At 41.2% G+C, this 23,568-nt stretch overlaps 1 protein-coding gene across 1 annotated transcript in view; it reads left to right on the plus strand.

Moving 5' to 3' along the window:
• rnf145a (ring finger protein 145a) overlaps nucleotides 1-23,568 on the plus strand; it is a 128,301-nt gene that overhangs the window by 71,171 nt on the left and 33,562 nt on the right. The window contains exon 4 of the mRNA XM_072591110.1: nucleotides 22,565-22,800. Coding sequence (XP_072447211.1) covers nucleotides 22,565-22,800 — 236 coding nt within the window. The remainder of the gene's footprint in view (nucleotides 1-22,564; nucleotides 22,801-23,568) is intronic.

Here is a 23,568-nt window from a genome sequence, read left to right on the forward strand (position 1 = left end):
GCCCCCTCTATGACCTTAAACTTCTATAAGGTCACCCTTCAGCCTCCAGTACTTCAGGGAAAATAGCCCAGACTATTCAGCCTCTCCTGACAGCTCAATCCCTCCAACTCTGGCAGCATTCTTGTAAATCTTGACTGAACCCTTCTCAAGTTTCACATATTTCCTATAGCAGGGAGGCCAGAATAGAATGCAGTATTCCTAAAGTGACCTAACCAATGTCCTGTACAGCCACAACAGGACTACCCAACACCTATACGCCATGCATTGATCAGTAAAAGCAAGCAGACCAAACGCCACCTTCACTACCCTGTCTACCGATGACTCCACTTTAAAGGAACTATAAACCTGTACCCCAAGGTCTCTTTGTTTGGCAACACTCCCCAGGATCTTATCATTAAGTGTATAAGTCCTGCCCTGGGTTTCCCTACCAAAAAGGTTCCACCTCACATTTATCTAAATTAAATTCCATCTGCCACTCCTCGGCCTATCTGATGAAAGTCCCATTGTACTCTGAGATAGCCACCTTCGCTGTCCACTACACTGTCTATTTTGGTGTCATCTGCAAGCTTAGTATCTATACCTCCTTTATTCACATCCAAATTCATGGATATAAATGACAAAACACTGATCCTTGTTGTACATCTGTGGTCACAGGCCTCCAGTTTGAAAAGCAGCTCTCCACCACCATCCTCTGCTTCCTACCTTTGAGCCAATTTTATATCCAAATGGCTAGTTTTCCCTGTATTCCATGTGATCGAACCTTGTTAACCAGTCTACCATGCAAAATCTTGCTCTGCCACTGCTCCGCCTTCACCAGTTCTCTTCGTCACCCTTCAAAGAAAATCCTCAGTCAAGTTACTGAGATAAGATTTCCCATACGCAAAGGCATGTGACTTCCCCAATAAGTCCTTCATGTCCCTCAGAATCCCCTCCAACAGCATGCATGCCAGTGATGTCAGGGTCCCTGGCTTTTCTGTATCACCTTTCTTCAATAATGGCACCACGTTCGCCAGCCTCCAGTCTTCCAGCACCTCACCTGTGTCTATTGATGATACAATATCTTTGCAAGGGCCCAGCAATCACTTCCCTAGCTTCCTACAGAGTTTTAGGGTACACCTGATCTGGTCCCAGGGGGTTATCCACCTTTATGCATTTTAAGATGTCCAGCACCATAACCTCTGTAATACAGACACTCTTCAAGGTATCACTATTTATTTATTTCTTGAAGTTCTGTAGCTTCCATATCTTTCTCCACAGTAAAACTGATGCAAAATACTTGTTCAGTATCTCCCCCCATCTTCTGCAGTTCCATGAGTAAGTGACCTCGCTGATCTTTAAGCGACCCTATTCTCTCCCTTGTTACTCTTTTGTTCTTAATGTATTGGTAGAATCCCTTTGGATCCCCCTTAACTCTGTTTAGCAAAGCTATCACATGTCATCTTTTTGCCCTCCTGATTTCCCTTTTAAGGATACTTCTACAGCTGTTAGACTGTTATGGGGATTCACTTGATCCCTGCTGTCCATGCCTAACATGCTTCCATCTTTTTCTTGATAACAGCCACATTTTCTCTAGTCAGCCAGAATTCCCTACATCTACCAGCCTTGCTGTTCACTCTAACCGGATCTGTGGACTTCTGTTATCTCACTTTTGAAGCCTTCCCATTTTCCAGCCATCCTTTACCTGCGACCATCCATTCCCAATCAACTTTTGAAAGCTCTTGCCTAATTGGAGTTTGCACATTCTCCCTGTGTCTGCGTGGGTTTCCTCCGGGTACTCTGGTTTCCTCCCACAGTCCAAAGATGTGCAGGTCAGGTGAATTGGCCATGCTAAATTGCCCATAGTGTTAGGTGCATTAGTCAGAAATGGGTCTGGGTGGGTTACTCTTCGGAGAGTCGGTGTGGACTGGTTGGGCTGAAGGGCCTGTTTCCACACTGTAGGGAATCTAATACCTTTAAAATTGGCCTTCCTCTAGTTTAGAACTTAAATTTTAGGTCAGGTCTATCCTTTTCTATAACTATTTTAAAATTAATAGACTTGTTCAAGGATGTGCAAAGAATGCAGACCATATCATTTATGCACATTTTCCAAACTCTGTTTGAATCATTTCCACCCTGCACTGTGACACGCATCAGATAAATGGCACTGTTGAACTGTTCAGCTGTCTTTTTACTTGAGTAAAGTCACTCTGTTGTGCAAATGCAAATTTATATCCCGGACACACTAAATCCAGTTTCTGTTCAATTAATTGGGATGCTGCTGTCAGGTCTGTGTGCTAAATTTTGAATTACATGCCAGATTCATCACGTAACTCTTGGTATCACCAGTTTTTACAGGTTTTACTTTGTGATATAGATTCCAAGGTCAATACAAAGTCTATATTTGGTCGTTGCATCTGAGCTGGGGTGACAGCAGAATTATGGTTAGCATTGGGTTCTCGGACTGAGGAAAAGAAAGCCTCTTCAACGTTTGCTGTCACACATTGGTGCAAAATATATGCGCAGATGCTGGAAATGGACAAAAATAAGCAATATTTCCTTGGTCACTTGAGTGTGCTTTTCTTTTGAATCATAGCACAACATGAAATTAGGCTCACATCAAAATGTATGATGAAAATTACAGGCACTTTTTTCCCCATTGCAGTGAATCTATGCACAATTAATCCTGTTTAGGAATTCAGATTAATGCAGCTGAGTATGATGAGATCAAAGTTATCAGAGCAAGAGAAAATTGCAGAAAGATAACTGGAAAGCAGGAAGTGCTGAGAGAAAGTGTGATTAAGACTGAGATATGGTTGTCATTTTTATATGAGAAAGTCACTGTCAAAAGGCTCCCATCCTAAAAATTCACTGCATGCATTCTTCAGTTGCATTTTGTAGTGTTTCACAAAATGTAAATAATGGAGTTTAAATTGTATGTTTATTGTTTAAGAAGTGTAAATGGGTAGCAATTATTTGGAGATGATTACGAAAAATGTTCTTCATATGATATGCAATTGTGTTCCAACTTGATGCCTTTTATCTTTTGTGTGGTTTTCTTCTCGAGGAAGACTTTACTTGTGTGATTCCAGGTCTTTTGCTTTGTTAATGTTGAACAGCAAGACTAAACTGAACTAAACCTTGTCCTTGCCTAATTTCTAAATTACCTCTGTGCTTTATAGAAAATGTTAACTGTCAACCTAAACATGATCAGCTCCTTATTCAAATGCTGTTATTCTTCTGAGCCTTGACAACAGATGCCAGAAAGTTATTTGAGCTTTTTGGAGTCAACGCTAGGCATACTGTCATACATTTTTACAAACAGGGTCAGTGGCATAATCAGAAGCAGAAACCTTGCTGGATTTGTGTTTTTTTGGTTCTCCAAACTGGAGTTTTTTATGGTACTATTCTTTTACATCAATCTATTTAACGATGCCCTGGCAAATCATTGGACTTTTTTTTTTACACAAAAATGCTCTTCCCTGTCCCTCATGTGCGAGGGATGTTTGGTAAAATCTGACATTTGATGAATACATTTACCATGGCTAATCAATATGGAAACATTTTAGGTATACCATATCAAAATACCATGTAGCACCAAGTACTCTGTGATCAACACTGTGACTAACACTGTGACTTGTGTTTCTACTCCATATTAATTAATTACATGTTTAGAAGCTCAGAGCACACTGCTCAAATTGTTGGACATTGCAAACTTTGTGGGACAGCGAGGCAGTTCAGTTTCTACAAAACCATTAGTTAATACATGTATGCAGAATGGAAGCAAATGATACTTTAATGTAGATCAAAATATCAAGTATTGCATGTGGGATGATTACAGTTGTTGTTCATTCTCCCACAATTCTCTTAAAATAGTCGTTAGATGAAAGTTTGGACAGTGCATAACAACAGTTATGTAGTGATGATCAATAACCATGAAGATAATGAAACGTTAGAAAACTGAAGGGCCACTGGGCACATTGTGTCTCTGCCACCAGATTTACAGGAAATAAACTAGTTAACCATTCTAATTGCAGTTATGTGGGGATGAACCTTGTTTGTAGCCTTGCAGGATCGAGGCCCCTTTGAAGTAGGTTGAGGGTTTCTGTCTCCAACACCAAACAGGCAGTAAATTCCAGACTGTAAAGATCACGTCTTTTTCTTTTTCTGTATTTTAACTGTGAATTGGAATGAGAAAAGAAGTGTGTTAAAACAAAGGATTGCTGCATGGTTTGAAAGCAAGTAACTTGAAACTCATTGCACAGCTGCGGGTAACAGCAGTGGTTATGAACTAACTGCAGTTGAAGGGTTGTGTCTAAATTGACAACAAGTACAGTTGGTTTTGCTATACTGCAGGTTTCTTCAATGCAAATTAGATATAATGCAATTGAATAGGTTAGGTCATTATTTGTAGAATGCAAACTTTCCATAGCAGTATTGGCTACAATGTGATTCTGGTCCTGTTGGTTTAGGTGGTGCTGCTATTACATGATTTTCGTATAATGTGGGATCACATGGGAATGCAACTATCACACCAAATCAGAACAGCACAGTGGTTAGCACTGCTGTCTCACAGCACCAGGGTCCCGGGTTTGAATCCTTTCTTGGATTACTGTGTGGAGTTTGCAAGGTATCCCTGTGTCAGTGTGGATTTCCTCCAGATGCTCAAGTTGCCTCCCACAGTCCAAAGATGTGCAGGTTTGGTGGATTGGCCATGTTAAATTGCCCCCTAGTGTCCAGAGATGTGCAGGCTAAATGGATTAGCCATGGTAAATGCAGTGATATGGAGAAGGGTGGGTCTGGGTGGGATGCTCTTTGGAGGTCAGTGCAGACTAGGTATGTTGAATTGCCTCATTCTGCACAGTCGGGATTCTGTGAGGATTGGTTTGTGGAAAAGTGACCAGTTACCGATGATCAACAATCTTCTGCAAGCCAGCAGCTATCTGATTGGTTTATAGCTTGGGGCGATGTGTAGGATTGAGACAAGTTTTCAGCTACCACCATCCAAGGAGTTCTCTGTCTCTCCTCTGTGGAAAAAGCTACTTTAAATGTGAAGAAAACCAAGTTATCTTTGCTTTAGCAGTTGCAATGAGCTGTGACTTTTAATAAGTCAGAGACTTTTTATGAGTAAACCAGCCACCTTAGGCCTCTTGCAATCCAGTGGAAGCATCCAAAGTACACCTAAGAAGAAGCATTCTGGCCCCACCAGGAATATCTCAGCAACCCTTGTGAACTAGAACCATTGAACAATTTTTCTCTCCATCCATAAATCAGGTTTCTTTTCATTAATTGTGTCTAAGGGGATTAAAGATACCATTTGTATGCCGATAGTTCTGTAGCTAGAGCTGAATTCCTTGTACCATAATTTTTAAGTACATATGTTTTGATTTCTGCTTTCTGTTAACATGGGTCTGAAAATCAGGAAGAATGGGGAACCTTGACATGCTCATTTTAAAATCTTCAACTTCTTTGATGACTCCAGGAAAAACGGGACTTGATTTCAGGCTGCTACACCTGTGAGGCAAGATACAAATACCCAATACTTTGAAAACATTTTCATTCATGTCCCTCAATCTTTTTGCCAATCACTTGAAATCTGTCTCCCTCGTAATCAATCTTTTCGCTCAGCTAAGCAAGCCTTTCCTGTCTACCTTTCCCACTCATTTGTTTTTGTGTACCTTAATGAAGTCAACTCATCCTATTCTGTTTCAAGAAAAAGAATCCCAGCCTATCCAGACTTTTTTCATAGCTGCTATTTTCTAAACTTGACAACATTCTTGTAAATCCTCTGTCTACTATGGAGGACATTCAAATCCTTCATATAGTGCAGTGATCAGAACTGTTGATAAATTTCGCTGCTTAGGTCTAAACAGTATCTTGTATAGTTCCAGCATTATATTGCTACTTTTATATTCAATGCCTTGATTAATAAAATGACCGTTCCATATGCTTTCTTACTGGCTCATCCACCTGTCCTGCCTCTATTGAGGACTTGTGGACAGGTGCACCGAGGTGTCTCATTTAAATGTTGACCCAAAACACTGAAGTTCTAGTCATTGTGTTGCAATGAAGATTTGAGAGCACTGAAGCAATCTGGGCAGGCACAGGATGTTTCTTTACATCAGGGGGCTAATTTATAATGAAGAACTAGAGATATTCAGGCAAGAGGTGAGATTAGGCCACTATGGTGGTTTAGTGGTTAGCACTGCTGCCTCACAGCACCAGGGTCCCAGGTTCAATTCCAGCCTTGGGTGACTGTCTGTGTGGAGTTTGCACATTCTCCCAATGTCTGTGTGGGTTTCCTCTGGGTGCTCCGGTTTCCTCCTACCGTCCAAAGATGTGTAGGTTAGGTGAATTGGCCATGCTAAATTGCCCACAGTGTTCAAGGATGTGGAAGTTAGGTGCATTAGTCAGGGGAAACGTAGACTAATATAGTAGGAGAATGGGTCTGAGTGGGTTACTCTTCGGTGGGTTGGTGTGGACTTGTTGGACCAAATGGCCTGTTTCCACACTGTAGGGATTCTATTCTGCCAAGCAATTTATGTAAGATTGACAACAAGTCGTTCATGCAGAATGCTCCAGATGAAGTAGAGAAGGCAGATGTTCTGAATTCATCAAAACATGCTGCGATGATGGAACAAGAGTTTTATGTTGAATGGGTGAGTTAAGATTTGTTGAAAGTAAAGGCCTTGCACAAACCATCTAGTGAAAGGAGACAAAAAATCAGACCGTTGTGATCTTCATGAACCAGGAACTATGAATTAACTGAGTCATGGGGAGTCAAGTTCAAATGTTTTCTGACTTATGCAATGTTCTTGTACCTATGACTAAAATAATTTAAAGTGCTTGGAGAACTACCATTAATCTGGGGTGTCTTTAATCCCAGATTTGAGACTCTAATGTATACTTAATCAACAATTTCACCAAGTTTCCATTTTTTTTTTATTTTTCCAGTCTTTTACCATCAATGGGTTCACTTTGAGTGCTATTTTGGAAAGCATGCTGCATTTACTGCCAGCATGCAAACTCTGATGTAATTCTTATATTCTTGGCATAGCACTGTGTTACTCTGAGATTAAAACTGTTGGTCTGGACTGCCCTACCCTGAGGAAAAGAACTTGCTTATTCACCCTTTCCATGCCCTTCATGATTTTAGAAAAATAAATAGATCGTTCTGCTATAATGTGACAGACGTGTTCCTCTGCAACCCTGCACTAGAATAATACTCACTGTAGAAAAGCGGTATAGAGAATTGCGCTGTACATGATTGCTGTAGAAAATCACTGTACCTGTTAAGTAGAAAGTTACCATTATCCAAACAGCTTCCACAATTCATCAAATTAGTTTTGTAGCCAATTCATGTTAATGAATCGCGCATTATACTAGAATGACCTGTATAAGGTCACCTCTCAGCCATCCATGCTTCAGGGGAAATATGTCCCAGCCTCTTCAGCCTCTCCAGCCTCTCCCTATACCTCAAATCCCCCAACCCTGGCAACATCCTTGTAAAACTTGTCTTCAACCTTTCAAGTTTCACAACGTCCTTCCAATAGGAGAGGGAGCAGAATTGCATGCAGTATTCCAAAAGTAGCATAACCAATGTCCTGTGCAGCTGCAACATGCCCTCCCAACTCCTGTACTCCATGCACTGACCAATAAAAGCAAGCATACCATACACTTATCCTGTCTACCTGTGACTCCAAGGAACTGGGTTACTGTGAAAATGTTACATTCAGTATTTTATTAATTCACTTTTACTTTGTGATGCATTTTTCATGATAATATAACTTTAAGGTGTTTGTGACAAGCTGGTTCAGAACGTATTTACCCCTATTGTCAGAAACTGAAAAGTGAGTGAAATTTAATTTCTTGCAGAGAGAGAGTTAGCTTACCACCACCATAGCAGCACCATTGGAATTAAGTCCCAATTGGACAGCTTACCGGTAGCCGTTGGGTTAACTGGGCTCACCGGAGGTGATTTCTTGCCAGACTTCTGGTATAAAGCAGGTATCTCTTGAGAGCTGACACCCCACTGACTAGGCCATCTGCGTGCTCACCAGATTTATAGGCAGTTTGTCCTTGTGATGTAACTCTTGCCTGTCATTGATTGTACACCATTGACAGTAGGGTGCAACCCTTGTATGGTTTCTTGAGCATCTCAGTTGATCTCCTGAATGCAAATCTGTATTCTACCTGGACTTAATAAGAAGGGTTGGAAGGCAACACAACCATTACCCCTTTGTGCCCCATTTTGGGCTCTCCTTGCCCTCTGATCCCAGTTCAGGGATAGCATTAAATTCAGCCTATACTCTTCCAAGTACAGTTGTACACAAAATTGTGCTTTGGAAAAGAAGCCTGAGTGTTTCTGAAGAGTCCAGCAATCAGTTGTCTTTGCAGACCCCTGGCAAATCTGCAAATAAATTTCTCCACTGAATTTTTGAGGCTGTTTGTAAAATGATGTGAGTGAACTTGTTGCACAGTTCAAAGGTGAAGTTAACATTTCGATTGTTCTCAACGTAACCAATGCACTGCAGCTTTGTTTATACCATTGTGAGCACGGAGGAAGTCGGAGCATTTTGGAAACAAGCTTGAATAGGAAAGATCGCTGACAGATGCATGGTTGGTAGCTGACACGTTGAGACCGTGTTGTCACCTCAACCCACAGTCTACATTGATGCTGCCAAATCCAAAGGATAATGAATCTATTTTCAAGTAACTCGTGCCACCTCTCTTGTTCATCATTATTGTTGATCTGATCACTTTAAACTATTAATCTTTATGTTTTGAGCACCACACCATTTGTTTGGTAAAAGTAAATTACAATTTGCTTGACAGTTTTGCACGTTAAACAGTGACCTTTGTTAAGTATCCCTTTAGCTGGAAGGCCTCACTAAAATATGCGAGATTGTAAATACAGATGAACTCAACAACAGTGGAATTTAATAAGAAAAACTGGAAATCTACACCATCAGCAGTACAAAGACTGGAAAGCACTATGTGAAACATTAGCTGTCAAGCAAGGGATTAGCTGTGCTTTTGAGAATTTGTTCTGTTTTCATGTAGTTGACTACTTCAGATCATTAAGCACAATAAAATTTTGCACTTGTGGGAAGATTCAGAATGTATCAGGAAGCTCACAAGCAGTTGCATGCTCAAGTAGTTTGCTGTTTTTTCTAAAAAAGTATCAAACTTTTAACTTCCTTCTATTTTGCATTCCTTTTATTGTACTGTTTATCTTTCACTTTGTTTCTTTTCCCTACTTTTTCCCTTTGCTGAAGACACAACTCATCCTCTTGCGGTTTTAATCTTCTGTTTTTTTTTAAACTGTGTGCCAAAGTTTCTTTTCAGATGCTGTTTTCTTTTGTACTTTTGCTTCTATCTAGCCCCATCCACTGGCAAGACACTGATAAAACAATATGACAAAATAGTATCATGTAATATTACCAAATAGTACTGTATTTTCTGCAGTGAGAGGAAGATTTATTAGCAGATTTCTGCTTCCAGTCACAAAAGTGTAGGTTTTAAACTATGCTGTATTCTGCAAGGGAAACATGAGTTTTCAGAATATGGGCATCTTGCTCTTGTCTGTGCAGTTCATCAAAGTTTGAAGAACTTTGTTGATGGATTGGTTGATGCAATGATGTGTTTCTGCTAATTTCTGACCAAGGATTTGATTTGTTACTGTTCCATTATATGTAGGTATCATGAATTTTTTTTTGTATGCAGTACTATACAAAAGTGCAATAGGATGAAGAACACAATGTTCGGGCTGCAAAGAGAAGTTGCACAGAGTGCGATCAGCATTAAATTTAAAATTTGAGAGGTCCATACTGAAGTCTGATAATAGTGGGGAAGAAGCTGTTCTTGAATCTATTCATGTATACAAACTTTCATATAATCTACCTGATGGAAGAGGCTAGAAGAGAATAGAACCAGGGTGGGAGGGATATTTGATTATGTTAGTTGCTTTCCTGAGACAGTGGGGAGTATAGATGGCATCTTTGGATGGAAGGCTGATTTGCATGATGGAGTGGGCTCTGTTCACGACTCTGTAGTTTCTTGCGGTCTTGGGAAGTACAATTGCTAAACCACACTGTGATGCATCCAGCTAGAATGCCTTCTGTAGTTCATCCATAAAAATTACCGAGTTCTTGTAGACATGCTGAATTTCCTTAACTTCCTGAGTAAATAGAGACATGGGTGGATCAGGACAGATTGTTAGTGATCATCACTCCCAGAAACTTAACACACTCAACCATCTCCATCTCCGTGCCATTGACATGGACAGAGGCATGCCATCCACTGTATTTCCTGAATTCAGTGGCCAACTCATTTGTTTTGCTGATGTGAGAGAGATTGTCTTTATACAATGCCGCTAAGCACACAAACCCTTCCAGGTATTTAGATTAGATTAGATTACTTTTAGATTACTTACAGTGTGGAAACAGGCCCTTCGGCCCAACAAGTCCACACCACCCCGCCGAAGCGTAACCCACCCATACCCCTACATCTACATTTACCCCTTACCTAACACTATGGGCAATTTAGCATGGCCAATTCACCTGGCCTGCACATCTTTGGACTGTGGGAGGAAACCGGAGCACCCGGAGGAAACCCACGCAGACACGGGGAGAACGTGCAAACTCCACACAGTCAGTCGCCTGAGGCGGGAATTGAACCCGGGTCTCAGGCGCTGTGAGGCATCAGTGCTAACCACTGTGCCACCGTGCCGCCCACTATTCTGTCTCGTCGTTGTGTGAGACCAGCTCTTCAGTGGTGATGTCATCAGCAAACTTGTAAATGGGGTTGGGGTGGAGTTTGGCCACACAGTTGTCAGTATATGAGGAATGAAAGTAGGGGCTGAGTACGCAGCCTTACTGGGATCCGATGTTGAGGATTATGGTGGAGGAGGTTGTCACCTATTTTTACTGATTGCAATGTATTGGTCAGAAAGTCAAGGATCCAGTTACAGAGGGGGAGCTGAGACCTCTGTCTTGGAGTTTAGCGATGAGTTTGTTTGGCATTATCATGTTGAAGGTTAAACTGTAGTCACTAAGTAGGAGCAATCTGCAGCCATTTTGCAGCAATCTTAACAGAAGGATGTCTTGTAAGATGGATGTGCAGCTGTAATGGCAGATGCAGAGAAATTATTTTCTGAACCAGAAAACAAGTGTCTTCGCACCCACTTCAACATTTGTCTGAAAGGACAAGCAAGTTTGAAGTATAACCTGAATATATCGACAATACTAGCTTCTCTTGTTGAAATGAGCTTTGAAATAGCAATATGACAGAATCTTGTAATATGAGTTAAGTAAGCGTTACACTTAAAATTTACAATTGGGCAGCATAGATAACCTTTAAGCCACTCTTGTTAGGAGAACATGCAATGCATGTTGTTTGGTGTGTAGAAGTGTTACTTTAAATTGTTTATACTGGCCCTTTGTACTGCTATTTCTGTGTCTTTGGTACAAATACACACACACACACACACACACACACACACACACACACACACACACACACACACACACACACAAGTTTGTGGGGTGAATTTGTTCTTGCAGAATAACAATTTATTTTACTCACAAGCTGCATGAATCCATGTAGAATTCTGTCAGTCCCTTTTTTAGAAATAAAATCAGTCTGAACATTGGCACAGACAGCCTTACGCAGGGCACCACACACCTTCAATGCATTATCTGGGCTAACATGGCACCTATTGTTAAAGTGCACGTGATAATGTATCTTTTTTTAAAAAAGTTCTGGGATTTGTGTGTGAAAAAACTGAAACCAACATCGTCACTCTAAATGATGAGTGACTTAACAAACAATCCAGGTCTCTTTCAATATATAATTTCAGTTGCATCACACTGTAAGCTCTTGCTACAAATTCTGTCTCTTCGGATCTTATACTCCGCAACCACCTGATGAAGGAACAGCGTTCTGAAAGCAAGTGCTTCCAAACAAACCTGTTGGATTATAACCTGATGTTGCATGATTTTTAACTTGTTATATTCCTTCAGCTGCAAAGCATTATTCATGCTGGCCCTCATGCTGCTGAGGTAATTTTAATGTCCTGTTGATTTTCTGTTTGAATTCACAGTCTGATTTGAATATCTGTGCTGTACTTTGATTGCATTGCAATTGCTGGGCGAATTGGAATTTCTTCAGTTTGTATAGTGGAGCATGAGGACTTTAAATAGCATCAGAATAGATGCATGGGATTTCAGATGACACATAAAAGATTTGATGTAAATGACAGCTGTATAGTTTTAATACTGTTGGCCAACGTTTGGTTCTCACATTGGTTAATGGTGGTTGTATGTCAAGCTACAGGTCCTCAGAGACCCACATATTTATGGGCATTGCAAAGCACTGAAGGGGCTCCAATAATAATGAAAAGGGGGAAAGTGCCAGTGGAGGTCATAGTCCTGGGAGATCAATGCAGACTTGTGTGTTTAATGTAAAGTCCCTTCTGCCAGCATATCGTTGAGTTTGTATTGCCCTTGAAGCTTGATTGAGAATAACTTCACTTTTCTCTTTTGTTAATTTCGAGGCAGGCACCATATGTAGACAATTTTAAGTGGTTTTATTATTGTTGCAACCAGCAGGTAAAACTACGGTACTGAAAGTCTAGAATTAAAATTAATTAGAAACTGTGCTCCTGAGTTCATTATAAAATCTTACTTGATGTTTGGATGCATTCTGGTAAAATATGTGCAAGATGGTTTGCAAAATCTGTGATCATTTCAAACTGTAAGTGTGTGGTTCTTCCACAAGAGTTTTGTCTGTTTTTCACCTTATTGTGAAATTGCTTGTCTTGTGTCTTCTGAGGGCACAGATTATCCAGAAGAATCAAAAAAATCACAAGCATTTTTAAAGCACAGCACATATTTCAAATAGAGTAATATCAGAAAAGATACAGTAGTCAGATGGCGACTTATAGATGACAAGATTTACTGGTCTCACATCAGGTAAGTGCATGACAGAGACGACCCTTTGTCATCTTCACTTGTTAAGATCAAGCCAGCTTGAGCTACTCAACCTTGGAAAGACTTCCTGTGTCCACTTGAATTTTGCCCTCTAAACAGCCTGTTTCTACATTTTGTATTCAGAACTGGTGGGTGGATATCCTTTATGATTTATTTGTTTCAATTGTTACTGCCCATTCGATTGTCGACTTATCATGAAATCAATATTCAAATCGGGCTTTTCCTACTCTCTGCTTCAGATTTTTCTTGCATGCCTTTTGTATAAACAAGCTGTTCGCTTGTCTTGGAGGTTTTGCTTTGATATAATGATTATGACATTCCTTTTTATGAAGCCTAGTATTCGTTGGAAAAGAAATTCTACCCATCCTCACTAACTTGGTCAGCTCAGCTTAGGCACACTGCAAAAGTTTTTCCCTGAGCTAACAAAACCTATTATTTGCGATTCTATATGAGTCATACGTTTTACACACGTCTCAAAGTCTTTGAGCATTTGCTGGATTACAGTTCCACAGTTGCTGGTTGCCTTTTGGTTCTTAACAACACATTTAAACCATTATCCGTGCTTAAACTGCGTCAGTGGTGCAAACTAATCTACTGGAAGAACCAAGTTCAGTCCTGTCTCCAGCTAATTCTCACAAGTTTCTTTCCAGCATGGGTCATCAGGATTGTAAATCTTTCTTACTTTTCCATTTCTGTTGGTGCCTCCCTTGCTTGGGTCAGTGCAAAACTGGTGATCAAAACTAGGTTGTTTTACTTAATGTGACTCAGTTATTCAATCAGGGACTCTGCTCTCTCTTTGAAAATGGTGCAGGTTTGATCTGAGGATTTATTCAAGCTTCAGCGGACTCTTTGCAAGTACTGGGGTTTTTGCTATCCATTTGGATTTTTCAAGCATTTGTATTCAATTTGCAAAAAACAAGCATGTACACTAGTCAAGTTGTCCTATGTAGTGTTTGATTTTCAAGGATTAAACCAAGTCCTTATTAGCATGTGACTGTTGACATATCCAGTGAAGGCGGGAGGGTGATTTGGATTGGAAGTGTGGCACAGTGGCCACATCACTCTGCTCATAATCTAGAGGCGTAGACTAATACTTTGTGTCACAACCACCACACATGACCCCAATATGACTGGTGAACTGTGGGTTTAATACAGCCTTTTGCTTCCCTTTTCAAAAAAAATTTGTATGATTCAAGTTCAAGTATACCAGCAGTGAGCTGATTGAGCATGTTCAAGGTTAGTTTATTGCAAACTATTGCTGAAGTATCCTTTAAGAATATAGAAATTAAGTAATTAATGAAAAAGGAAATCACTAGGGTTAAATAGAAGAGAAACCAGGCAGAAGAATATAACAAAAATCAAGTCCCAGTGAGTCTCTGTTATATACTGTTGGAGCGTGTTGCTTGAGTTGCGACTTGTTGAAATTACACTTGAAGTCAAATCCAACAGATATGATGATGGCTTCTCCTGATATTTCCTGTTGAGCGCAAGTGAATTCAGCACATGATCAATTCCTTGTTCTTCATGAGTTGCATTTTCGCTATCTTTCACTCCCTGACTTTGCTTTAACAAAACAGTAATTTGGTTTCTGTATATCTAAGACAGAGAAAAATTAGGTCTTTCAGCCCATCAAGCGTGCTCCACCATTTGAACATTGCTGATTTGTTTCTCAACCTCATTCTCCTGCCTTCTCCCCATTACACTTGATCCCCATAGTAATCAAGAACCAATCTATCTTTATCTTAAATACACTTAATGACTTGGCCTGCACAGCCCTCCGTAAAAATGGGTTCCAAAGATTTAACCACCGTCTAGCTGAGTAAATTCCTCTGCATCTCAGTTCTGAAGGTTTGGCCCTTCACCCAGAGGCTGTGCCCTCAAATCCTAGGCTCTCCTAGTGGAAGCATCTTTTTCATGTCCAATCTATCATGGTCTCATGGTATTCTGTAAGTTTTAGTCAGATTAGCTCTTACGCTTGTAAACTCTGTGGAGTACTGACCCAGAGTCCTGTACTGCTGCTCATATGACAAGCCCTTCATCCCCAGAATCATTCTTGTAAACCACCTCTGAACCCCTTCCAATACCAGCACATTCTTCCTTAGATATGGGACCCAAAACTAATGAATATTCCAAATTCAAATTGACCAGTCCCTATATACAGCCTCAGCAGTACATCCCTGCTCTTGTACTCTAGTCCTCTGGACATGGACCTGAATATTGCATTTGCCTTCCCAGCTGCCAGCTGAAATTGCACTTAACTTTAAAAGAATCCTGAACGAGTCTCTTTGTGCTTCACAGATTTCCAAAGCCTTTCCTCATTTGCGCATAACCTTATACTTGCCCACATTATATTCCATCTGCCACTGCCTACCCACTCTTCTAACCTGCCAAAGTCCTTCTGCAGCCTCCCTGCTTCCTCAACGCTACCTGTCCCTCCACCTACCTCTGCATCACCTCCAAATTTATCAATAATGGCCTCTGTTCCTTCGTCCAGATCGTTCGTATATAATATGACTTGTTGTGGCCCCAAAACAGACCCCTGCAGAAGTCCACTGGCTGTCATGCTGAAAAAGACCTCATTATTCCAAGTCTCTGCCTTCTGCAAGTCAACCAATCCTCTATCCATGTCAGTACCTTGCTCCTAACACTTCTGGCTCTTACTTAACAGCTTTCTGTGCAGCACCTTGTCAAAGGTCTTCAGGTGATCCAAATAGATCATGTCCATTGGCTGTCCTTTAATTAACTTGCTTGTTATCTCCTCAAAGAATTAGATTAGATTGGATTCCCTACAGTGTAGAAACAAGCCATTCGGCCCAACAAGTCCACACCGACCCTCAGAAGAGCAACCCACCCCCTCTGACTAATGCACCTAACACTATGGGCGATTTAACATGGCCAATTCACCTGACCTGCACATCTTTGGAATTCTTTCAGATTTGTCAGGCATGACCTTGCCTTGATGAAGCTGTGCTGACTCAATCCTATTTTACCAGGCACCTTCAATTGCTCTACAGTCTAAACCTGAATAATTGACTCTCAAATCTTACAAACAACTGAGGTCAGGTGAACTGGCCAGTAGTTTCTTGTCTTTTGCCTCCCTTCTTAAACAGGAATGTTGCATTAGCCATTTTCCAGTGCTGTGGGATCTTTCCTGACACCAGTGATTACTGAAAGATCACCACCAATGCCTCTTCGATCTCGTCAGTTATCTCCTTCTGAAATTTTGGGTGTAATTCATCTGGTCTGAGTGATTTATCCACATTCAGACCTTTCAGCTTTTCCTTAGTGGTGGCCAAGACACACCTTTGTCCCCTGACTCTCTCGAAGTTTTGTTATGCTGCTGGTGTGTTCCACTGTGAAAATTGGTGTGAAGTATTTATTCACTTCCTCCAACATTTCTTTGTTCCCCACTTCTACAGCCTCAATTTCCAATGGCCGAATGTCCGCTCTTTCCTCTCTTTTAGGTACCTTAAAAAAAACTCTTGGAGTCTTCAATTATGTGACTAGCTAGCTAACTCTCATATTTCATCTTCTCCCTCTCTGTCCCAGTTGCTTTTTTAGCTATTCTCTGATTTTTAAAGGCCTCTCAATCCTCTGGCTTCCCATAAATCTTCACGACCTTGCATGCTTTTTCCTTTGCTTTTATGCTGTCCCTGACTTCCTTACTCAGCCATGGTTCCCTCATTCTCTCCTTAGTGTAGTTTTTTTTCCTTGAGATGAGTTTCTGCTGTGCCACCCAAATTACTCCCAGAAACTCCTGTCATTGCTCCTTTGTCACCTTAGCTGCTCCCTTTCCAATCAACTTTGGCCAGATCCTCCCTCATGTCGATGTAGCTACTCAATTGTAATACTGTCACATCTGATTCCAGCTTCTCCTTCTCAGACTGCAGGATGAATTCTCTTGTATTATGGTCAAAGTCCCTAATCATTATACATCTCCAAATCTGGAATTGCCTGTTCCTTAGTAGCTGTACCAGAAGCTGATCCCAAAAACAGTTTTGTAGACGCTCCATTAATTCCTTTTCTTGAGATGCACAACCAACCTTATTTTCCCAATTCACCTGCATACCGCAGTCTCCCATAATTACTGTAATTGTGTCTTTCTGACATGTCTTTTCTATCTCCTTATTTATTTTCTGCCTCACACCCTGACTACTGCTTAGAGACCTGCACACAGCTTCTATTAGGGTGTTTTCTCCTTCGCAGTTCCTCAACTTTATCCATATGGATTCTACATCTTCTGACCTTATACAGCTTCTTGTTGTTGATGTAATTTCTTGTTAACAAGGCAATCCCACCCCTCTGCTCATTTGCCTGTCCTTTCGGTAAGTCATGTATCATGGAGATGTACAGCACAGAAACAGACCCTTTGGTCCAACTCATCCATGCCAATCAGATATCCCAACCCAGTCTAGTCCCACCTGCCAGTATCTGGCCAAAATCCCTCCAAACCCCTCCTATTCATATACCCATCCGGATGCCTTTTAAATGTTGCAATTGTACCAACCTCCACCACTTCCGCTGGCAGCTCATTCCATACACATACCACCCTCTGTGTGAAAAAGTTGCCCCTTAGGTCTCTTTTATATCTTTTCCCTCTCATCCTAAACCTATGCCCTCTAGTTTTGGGCTCCCCCATCCTAGGGAAAAGACTTTGCCTATTTACCCTATCCATGCCCCTCATAATTTTGTAAACCTCTATAAGGTCACCCCTCAGCTTCCGACGCTCCAGGGAAAACAGCCCTAGCCTATTCAACCTGTCCCTATAGCTCAAATCCTCCAACCCGGCAACATCCTTGTAAATCTTTTCTGAACCCTTTCAAGTTTCACGCCATCTTTCCAATAGGAAGGAGACCAGAATTGCACACAATATTCCAACAGTGGCCTAACCAACGTCCTGTACAGCCGCAACATGACCTCCCAACTCCTGTACTCTGACCAATAACGGAAAGCATCCTAAACACTGCCTTCACTATCCTATCTAACTGCGACTCCATTTTCAAGGAGCGACTCCAAGGTCTCTTTGTTCAGCAACACTCCCGAGGTCCTTACCATTAAATGTGTAAGTCCTGCTGAAATTTGTTTTCCTAAAATGCAGCACTTCACATTAATCTAAATTAAACTCCATCTGCCACTTCTCAGCCCATTGACACATCTGATCAAGATCCCGTTGTAATCTGAGATAACCTTTGCTGTCCACTACGCCTCCAGTTTTGGTGTCATCTGCAAACTTACTAACTGTACCTCTTATGCTCACATCCAAACCATTTAAATAAATGACAATAAGTCGTGGACCCAGCACCGATCCTTGTGGCACTCCCCTGGTCACAGGCCTCCAGTCTGACAAACAACCCTCCACCACCACCCTCTGTCTTCTACCTTTGAGTCAGTTCTGTATCCTTGGATATATTGTTCCCAGCCCTGATCCCCTTGTAGCCACGTCTCTCTGCCCACGTCTTACTTACCAATTTCAATCTACACTACAAGCTCACTTATTATCTTTTGTATATTGCACAGATTTAACTACAACTGCATCGCATGCCCCCTTCCTGCTGTCCCCTTCTCTGTTGTGCTTGAAGTTATGTTCCTGTCCTATTAGCTGCTCTGGAAACTTTAAAAACCTCTGCTGAGGCCTCCCCTACTTGAATATTTGCATGCAACTGAACCCAAACTCCTCCCCCACCCTATTTAGTTTAAAGCCATATCCATAGCTTTAAATGTATGATTTACCAGGACTCTTGTCCTTCCAGGATTCAGGTGGAACACATCCCTTTTTCTTTTCCCTCCCTTCTCTGAGCTGCTCAGAGGGCAGCCTCAAAGCTGTCTGCTTAAGTTCTATGTACAAGATAGTTATACAGTCAGTTTTCATAGAGTAGGTTTTTTTAAAAGTGTCTGTGACAGACTGTTGAGGCATCTTGGCGAAAGTGAGTACTGCAGATGCTGGAGATCAGAGTTGTGTGTGTGGTGCTGGAAAAGCACAGCAGGTCAGGCAGCATCCGAGGAGCAGGAAAATCGATGTTTCGGGCAACAGCCCTTCATCAGGAATGTTTGGAGCCTCGGGAGTGGAGAGTCAGCTTACCAACAGAGGCGGCTGGTTAGCATTGGTCTGGAGCTAGACTTTTTTTCCCCTAACCTGAGGCAGTCAGCTTTTCAGATGCTTTAGTTATCAACTTGAATAGATCCCACTTTGATGTCTGTTGAGTCTGGAGAGCTATTTCCATCTTCAGACCTTGACTGTTACCCTGACTGAGTGAATTCTAAACTCTTGACTTTTGTGATTGGAGGCTGAGATAGCCCTTTGCAACAGCTATCAGATTCTTGAAATCAGTTTTTATATGCCTGATTCCCAGTGTACAGATTCTCAGTCAGTATTACCATAAGACCATAAGACATAGGAGTGGAAGTAAGGCCATTCGGCCCATCGAATCCACTCCGCCATTCAATCATGGCTGATGTGCATTTCAGCTCCACTTAATTACGAAGGCAATTACCTGGAAAAACCCGTTTGGTTCACTCATTTTGTTTAAGGAAGGTGGAAATCTGGCCTAAATGGGACTGGAGATCCAGAGCGATGTGGTTGATTTCCCATACGAAAGAGCCTAGCAGGAGTCATGATACAAATACTGACCTTTCTGGTGACGCACGCATTCCATGAAAGAGAAAAAAATAGCTTGACAGCATAATTAATAAATTGTAATGTGTCTATATAAACCAAGGAGGACAAAAGCAGGGCAGTTTTGATTAAACATACATAAGGCATTGAATATGCTGGAGTTCAGGAGTAGATAAGTTAACTATTTCAAGACAGATGAAATTTTTATATTAGAAGAAGCAGTGGCTTCTGGGGGCCTGCGTAAGTTAGCATAGAACATGAAGAAGAAAATTGAAGTAATTCGGTCTGAAAAAGACCCAGCCTTCAGGTGAAGATCTCTGCAGCAGCTGGGCTAAAGTAAGGATGTTAAGTGGGAACCAGCAAGAGCTTTTCCAGAATGAATTTTTTTAAAATCCAACCACAAGCAAAAAGCAGAGCCACAAAGACTGCAATTTAGATCATTGCAGATGAGTTTTTCTTGTAACAAGTTGTAGCTCAAATGAGATGAAGTTGAGCAACATAAGAGAAATTAAATTTTCAGAAAACTGCATTTCTTTCCAACACAGCAGAGGTTGGAGTCTCAGACATCAACAACATACAATGAAGTGCAGTCCTGAAGTTAAACAGGGAACAGAAGCAGATGGTTTGGGTCTGGAACAGATCACTTCAAAGTTGAAAGTAGGTTACAGTCTGAGGCAGATCCAGTTCAACACAGAAAAAAATGTCTAAGCTATTCAGTATATATTGATCTCTAACTTGAAAATCCATAGTAATGGAGGTCAGGGAACACCACCACCTTCCCCTCAAATCCACTCACTGTCCTGACTTGGAAATGTATCACCATTCCTTCACTGTCGCCATGTCAAAATCCTGAAATTCCTTCCCTAACGACATTGTGTGTCAACCCACCGCAGCTGTGGGCTGCAACTGTTCAAGAGGTAGCTAACAACCTCCTTTTTAAGGGCAACTAGGCACGGACTATAAATGCTATCCAGCGATGCTGGATTTTTAAAAAAGGCCAGGATTATAGTTGCTTGGATAGCTCAGTTGGCAGGACAACTGGTTTATGTTGCAGAGTGATGACGTTATGTCCCTCCCCGCACCAACCGAGGTTACCATGAAGGAAACTTGTTCTCACCCTCACACCTTGCATGATTCTTAGTTACCCTCAGATTAAACCACCACCAGTTCTTTGTCTAAAATGAGAAAGCAGCCCTGTGGTCAGGTAGGAGTATGGCAACTTTACCTTTATCATTAAGGACTATCGTAACATGCAAATCCTCTTCATAGTATACAATGCATTTAGTATCATGTGAGCTTTGGTGTTTCACTTTTTAAACAATTAATTTTGATGTATTAATGTATGAATAAACCAAAATCTCGATTCTAGTTGTAAATAATGTCTTTTATTCTTAATGTGGTGTACTAATAAGAGTTTTTCGAGAACCTTTCACAATATGTTGTCAGGTTTTTGGATCTGCATTTAACAGTGTCTTCGGAAATGTGCACTAACAATACTACAAAATGTTTTGTCACGTAGCTGAACAAAGATCTTGGAGTGCAGATTCGTAGCTTCTTTAAGTGGAGTCACAGGTAGATAGGATAGTGAAGAAGGCATTTAGTATACTTTCCTTTATTGGTCAGAGTATTAAGAACAGGAGTTGGAGGTCATGTTGCAGATGTACAGGACATTGGTGAGGCCACTGTTGGAATATAGCGTGCAATTCGGGTCACTTTCCTATCGGAAGGATGTTGTGAAACTTGAAAGGGTTCAGAAAAGATTTACAAGGATGTTGCCACGGTTAGAGGATTTGAGCTATGGGGAGAGGCTGAACAGGCTGGGGCTGTTTTCCCTGGAGTGTCAGAGGCTGAGGGATGACCTTATAAAGGTTTATAAAATCATGAATAGGGAAAATAGACAAAGTCCCTTCTCTAGAGTGGGGGAGTCCAGAAATAGAGGGCATAGGTTTAGGGTGAGAGGGGAAAAATATAAGAGAGACCTAAAGGGCATCCTTTTCACACAGAGGGTGGTAGGTGTGTGGAATGAGCTGCCAGAGGAAGTGGTGGAGGCTAGTACAATTGCAACATTTAAAAGGCATCTGGAAGGGTATTTGAATAAGAATAGTTTGGAGGGATATGGGCAGGTGGGATTAGATTGGGTTGGGATATCTGGTTAGCATGAACGAGTTGAATCGAACGGTCTGTTTCTGTGCTGTACGTCTCTGTGACTATATAGTGGGAAAACGTGCCATGTTTAGGAGTACCATGATAAACTGAAGGCCTTGTTTTGGAATCATCGTCTTGTGGTGTATCTTATTCTAAATTAGGGCACAGCAATTGGTCTCTGTTTCTGGTTTGGTGATGGGAATGTAAATTCTTCTATGTGCTTATTCAACTTACTCATGCTGGGAGCCATATGTTAAAGGCAGGGCCAAGACAGCTTGCCCACAAGCATTAAGTTCTTCCATGGAGAATAACCCATTGGGTATCAGTTTGAAGAGTTTCCACGAAATAAGATGTGGCCTTCTGGAGAGGAGGCAACATCGTGTTAGTTTCAGCCCACTATTTCGCCAACTAAGTAACAACGGGGCGGCAAGTGACTCAGTGGTTAGCACTGCTGCCTCATATTGCCAGGGACCCAGGTTCAAATCCAGCCTCAGGCGACTGCTTGTGTGGAGTTTGCACATTCTCCCATATCTGCATGGGTTTCTGCCAGCTGCTGTGGTTTCCTTTCTCAGTCCAAAATGTGCATTTAGATGGATTGGTCATGCTGAATTACCCATAGTAAGATTAGGTGCATTAGCCATAGGAAATTCAGGGTCTTGGTGGAAGTGGGATTAGGTGGAATACTGTTCAAATGACGGAGTAGACTTGTTGGACTGAATCGTCTGTTCTGAAACTATAAGGATTCTATGTGATAGGTCAATTTCAATTGTAGTATGATGTAATCTTGTTTTCAGTGAATCTGCTCCAATTACATTGATTGTCTTTTGTGTTGTTATAGGGCAGCTGGTAGTCTGCACACTTTGCTCCTTCGTTATGAAGACTAAACAGATCTGGCTATTTTCTGCCCATCTGCTACCTTTACTGGCACGATTCTGCATGGTTCCTGTGGAAATGCTCATCATTATCAACAGGTTTGCCATGATTTTCACAGGACTGGAGGTACTTTATTTCCTCGCCTCTAATCTGTTGGTACCTTACAAGCTGGCTAAATTGGCATACAAGGAACTGGTGCAGGTGAGAGAAACCAACTAGATTGTGTGTTAAATGCATTGTGCTCCTTGCTCTCTCTCCTCTCTCTCTCCTCTCTCTCTCTCTCTCCTCCCTTTCTCATTGCACACATGCGTTCTTGTGCACACATAATTTTTCAAACTCCACATGCCTCTCCAACACATTATTTATTGATTTTGGCTCATTGATGGGCATTTCTTATTTAAGTTCTGTGATTGTGTCCTGTGCCCATGTGTACTTCCAGTATGTCGTTTGATAGGGATTGTCCTGGATTAACTTTAAATGGTTTATCTTGCCTTAGTTTTAAACATGTTTTGAAGTTTCTGAAATGTCTTAAATGCATCCTAACTGCGACAATCTAACATTTGTCTTGTTACCGATATGTGGTATGACTTGGTCCTCCATGTTGTTTATTTTCATTCTTTTACATTTCTGTTCGGGAGTTCCTTCCTATTTATTTGCAATCTTAGTTTCAAAACTTCCTGAAGAAAGCATTTTTTCATCTTGAAGAGGTGATTAGCAAGAAAAATAATTGTTCTTATCACAGACGAGTGGTTTTTTTCTAGGGATTTTTTCAAGACATTTGTGAAATAATTGCTTTTAGACTGCAATCCTATTTGGTACGGAAGTGTGTGTTGTGATTAAAAGTTTAGTTGAAAAGTGGGCCCTCTTATTTGCTGAAGAGATCATAGAGTTTAATGTGCTTGCTGTTACTCTGTAAACTGTAAAGCCATTCATAGTGATTTTTTAAAAACTGTCTTGAGTTTCACATCA

Source organism: Chiloscyllium punctatum, chromosome 20 (assembly GCF_047496795.1).
Source record: "Chiloscyllium punctatum isolate Juve2018m chromosome 20, sChiPun1.3, whole genome shotgun sequence".
In the NCBI taxonomy this organism is placed as follows: Eukaryota; Metazoa; Chordata; class Chondrichthyes; order Orectolobiformes; family Hemiscylliidae; genus Chiloscyllium; species Chiloscyllium punctatum.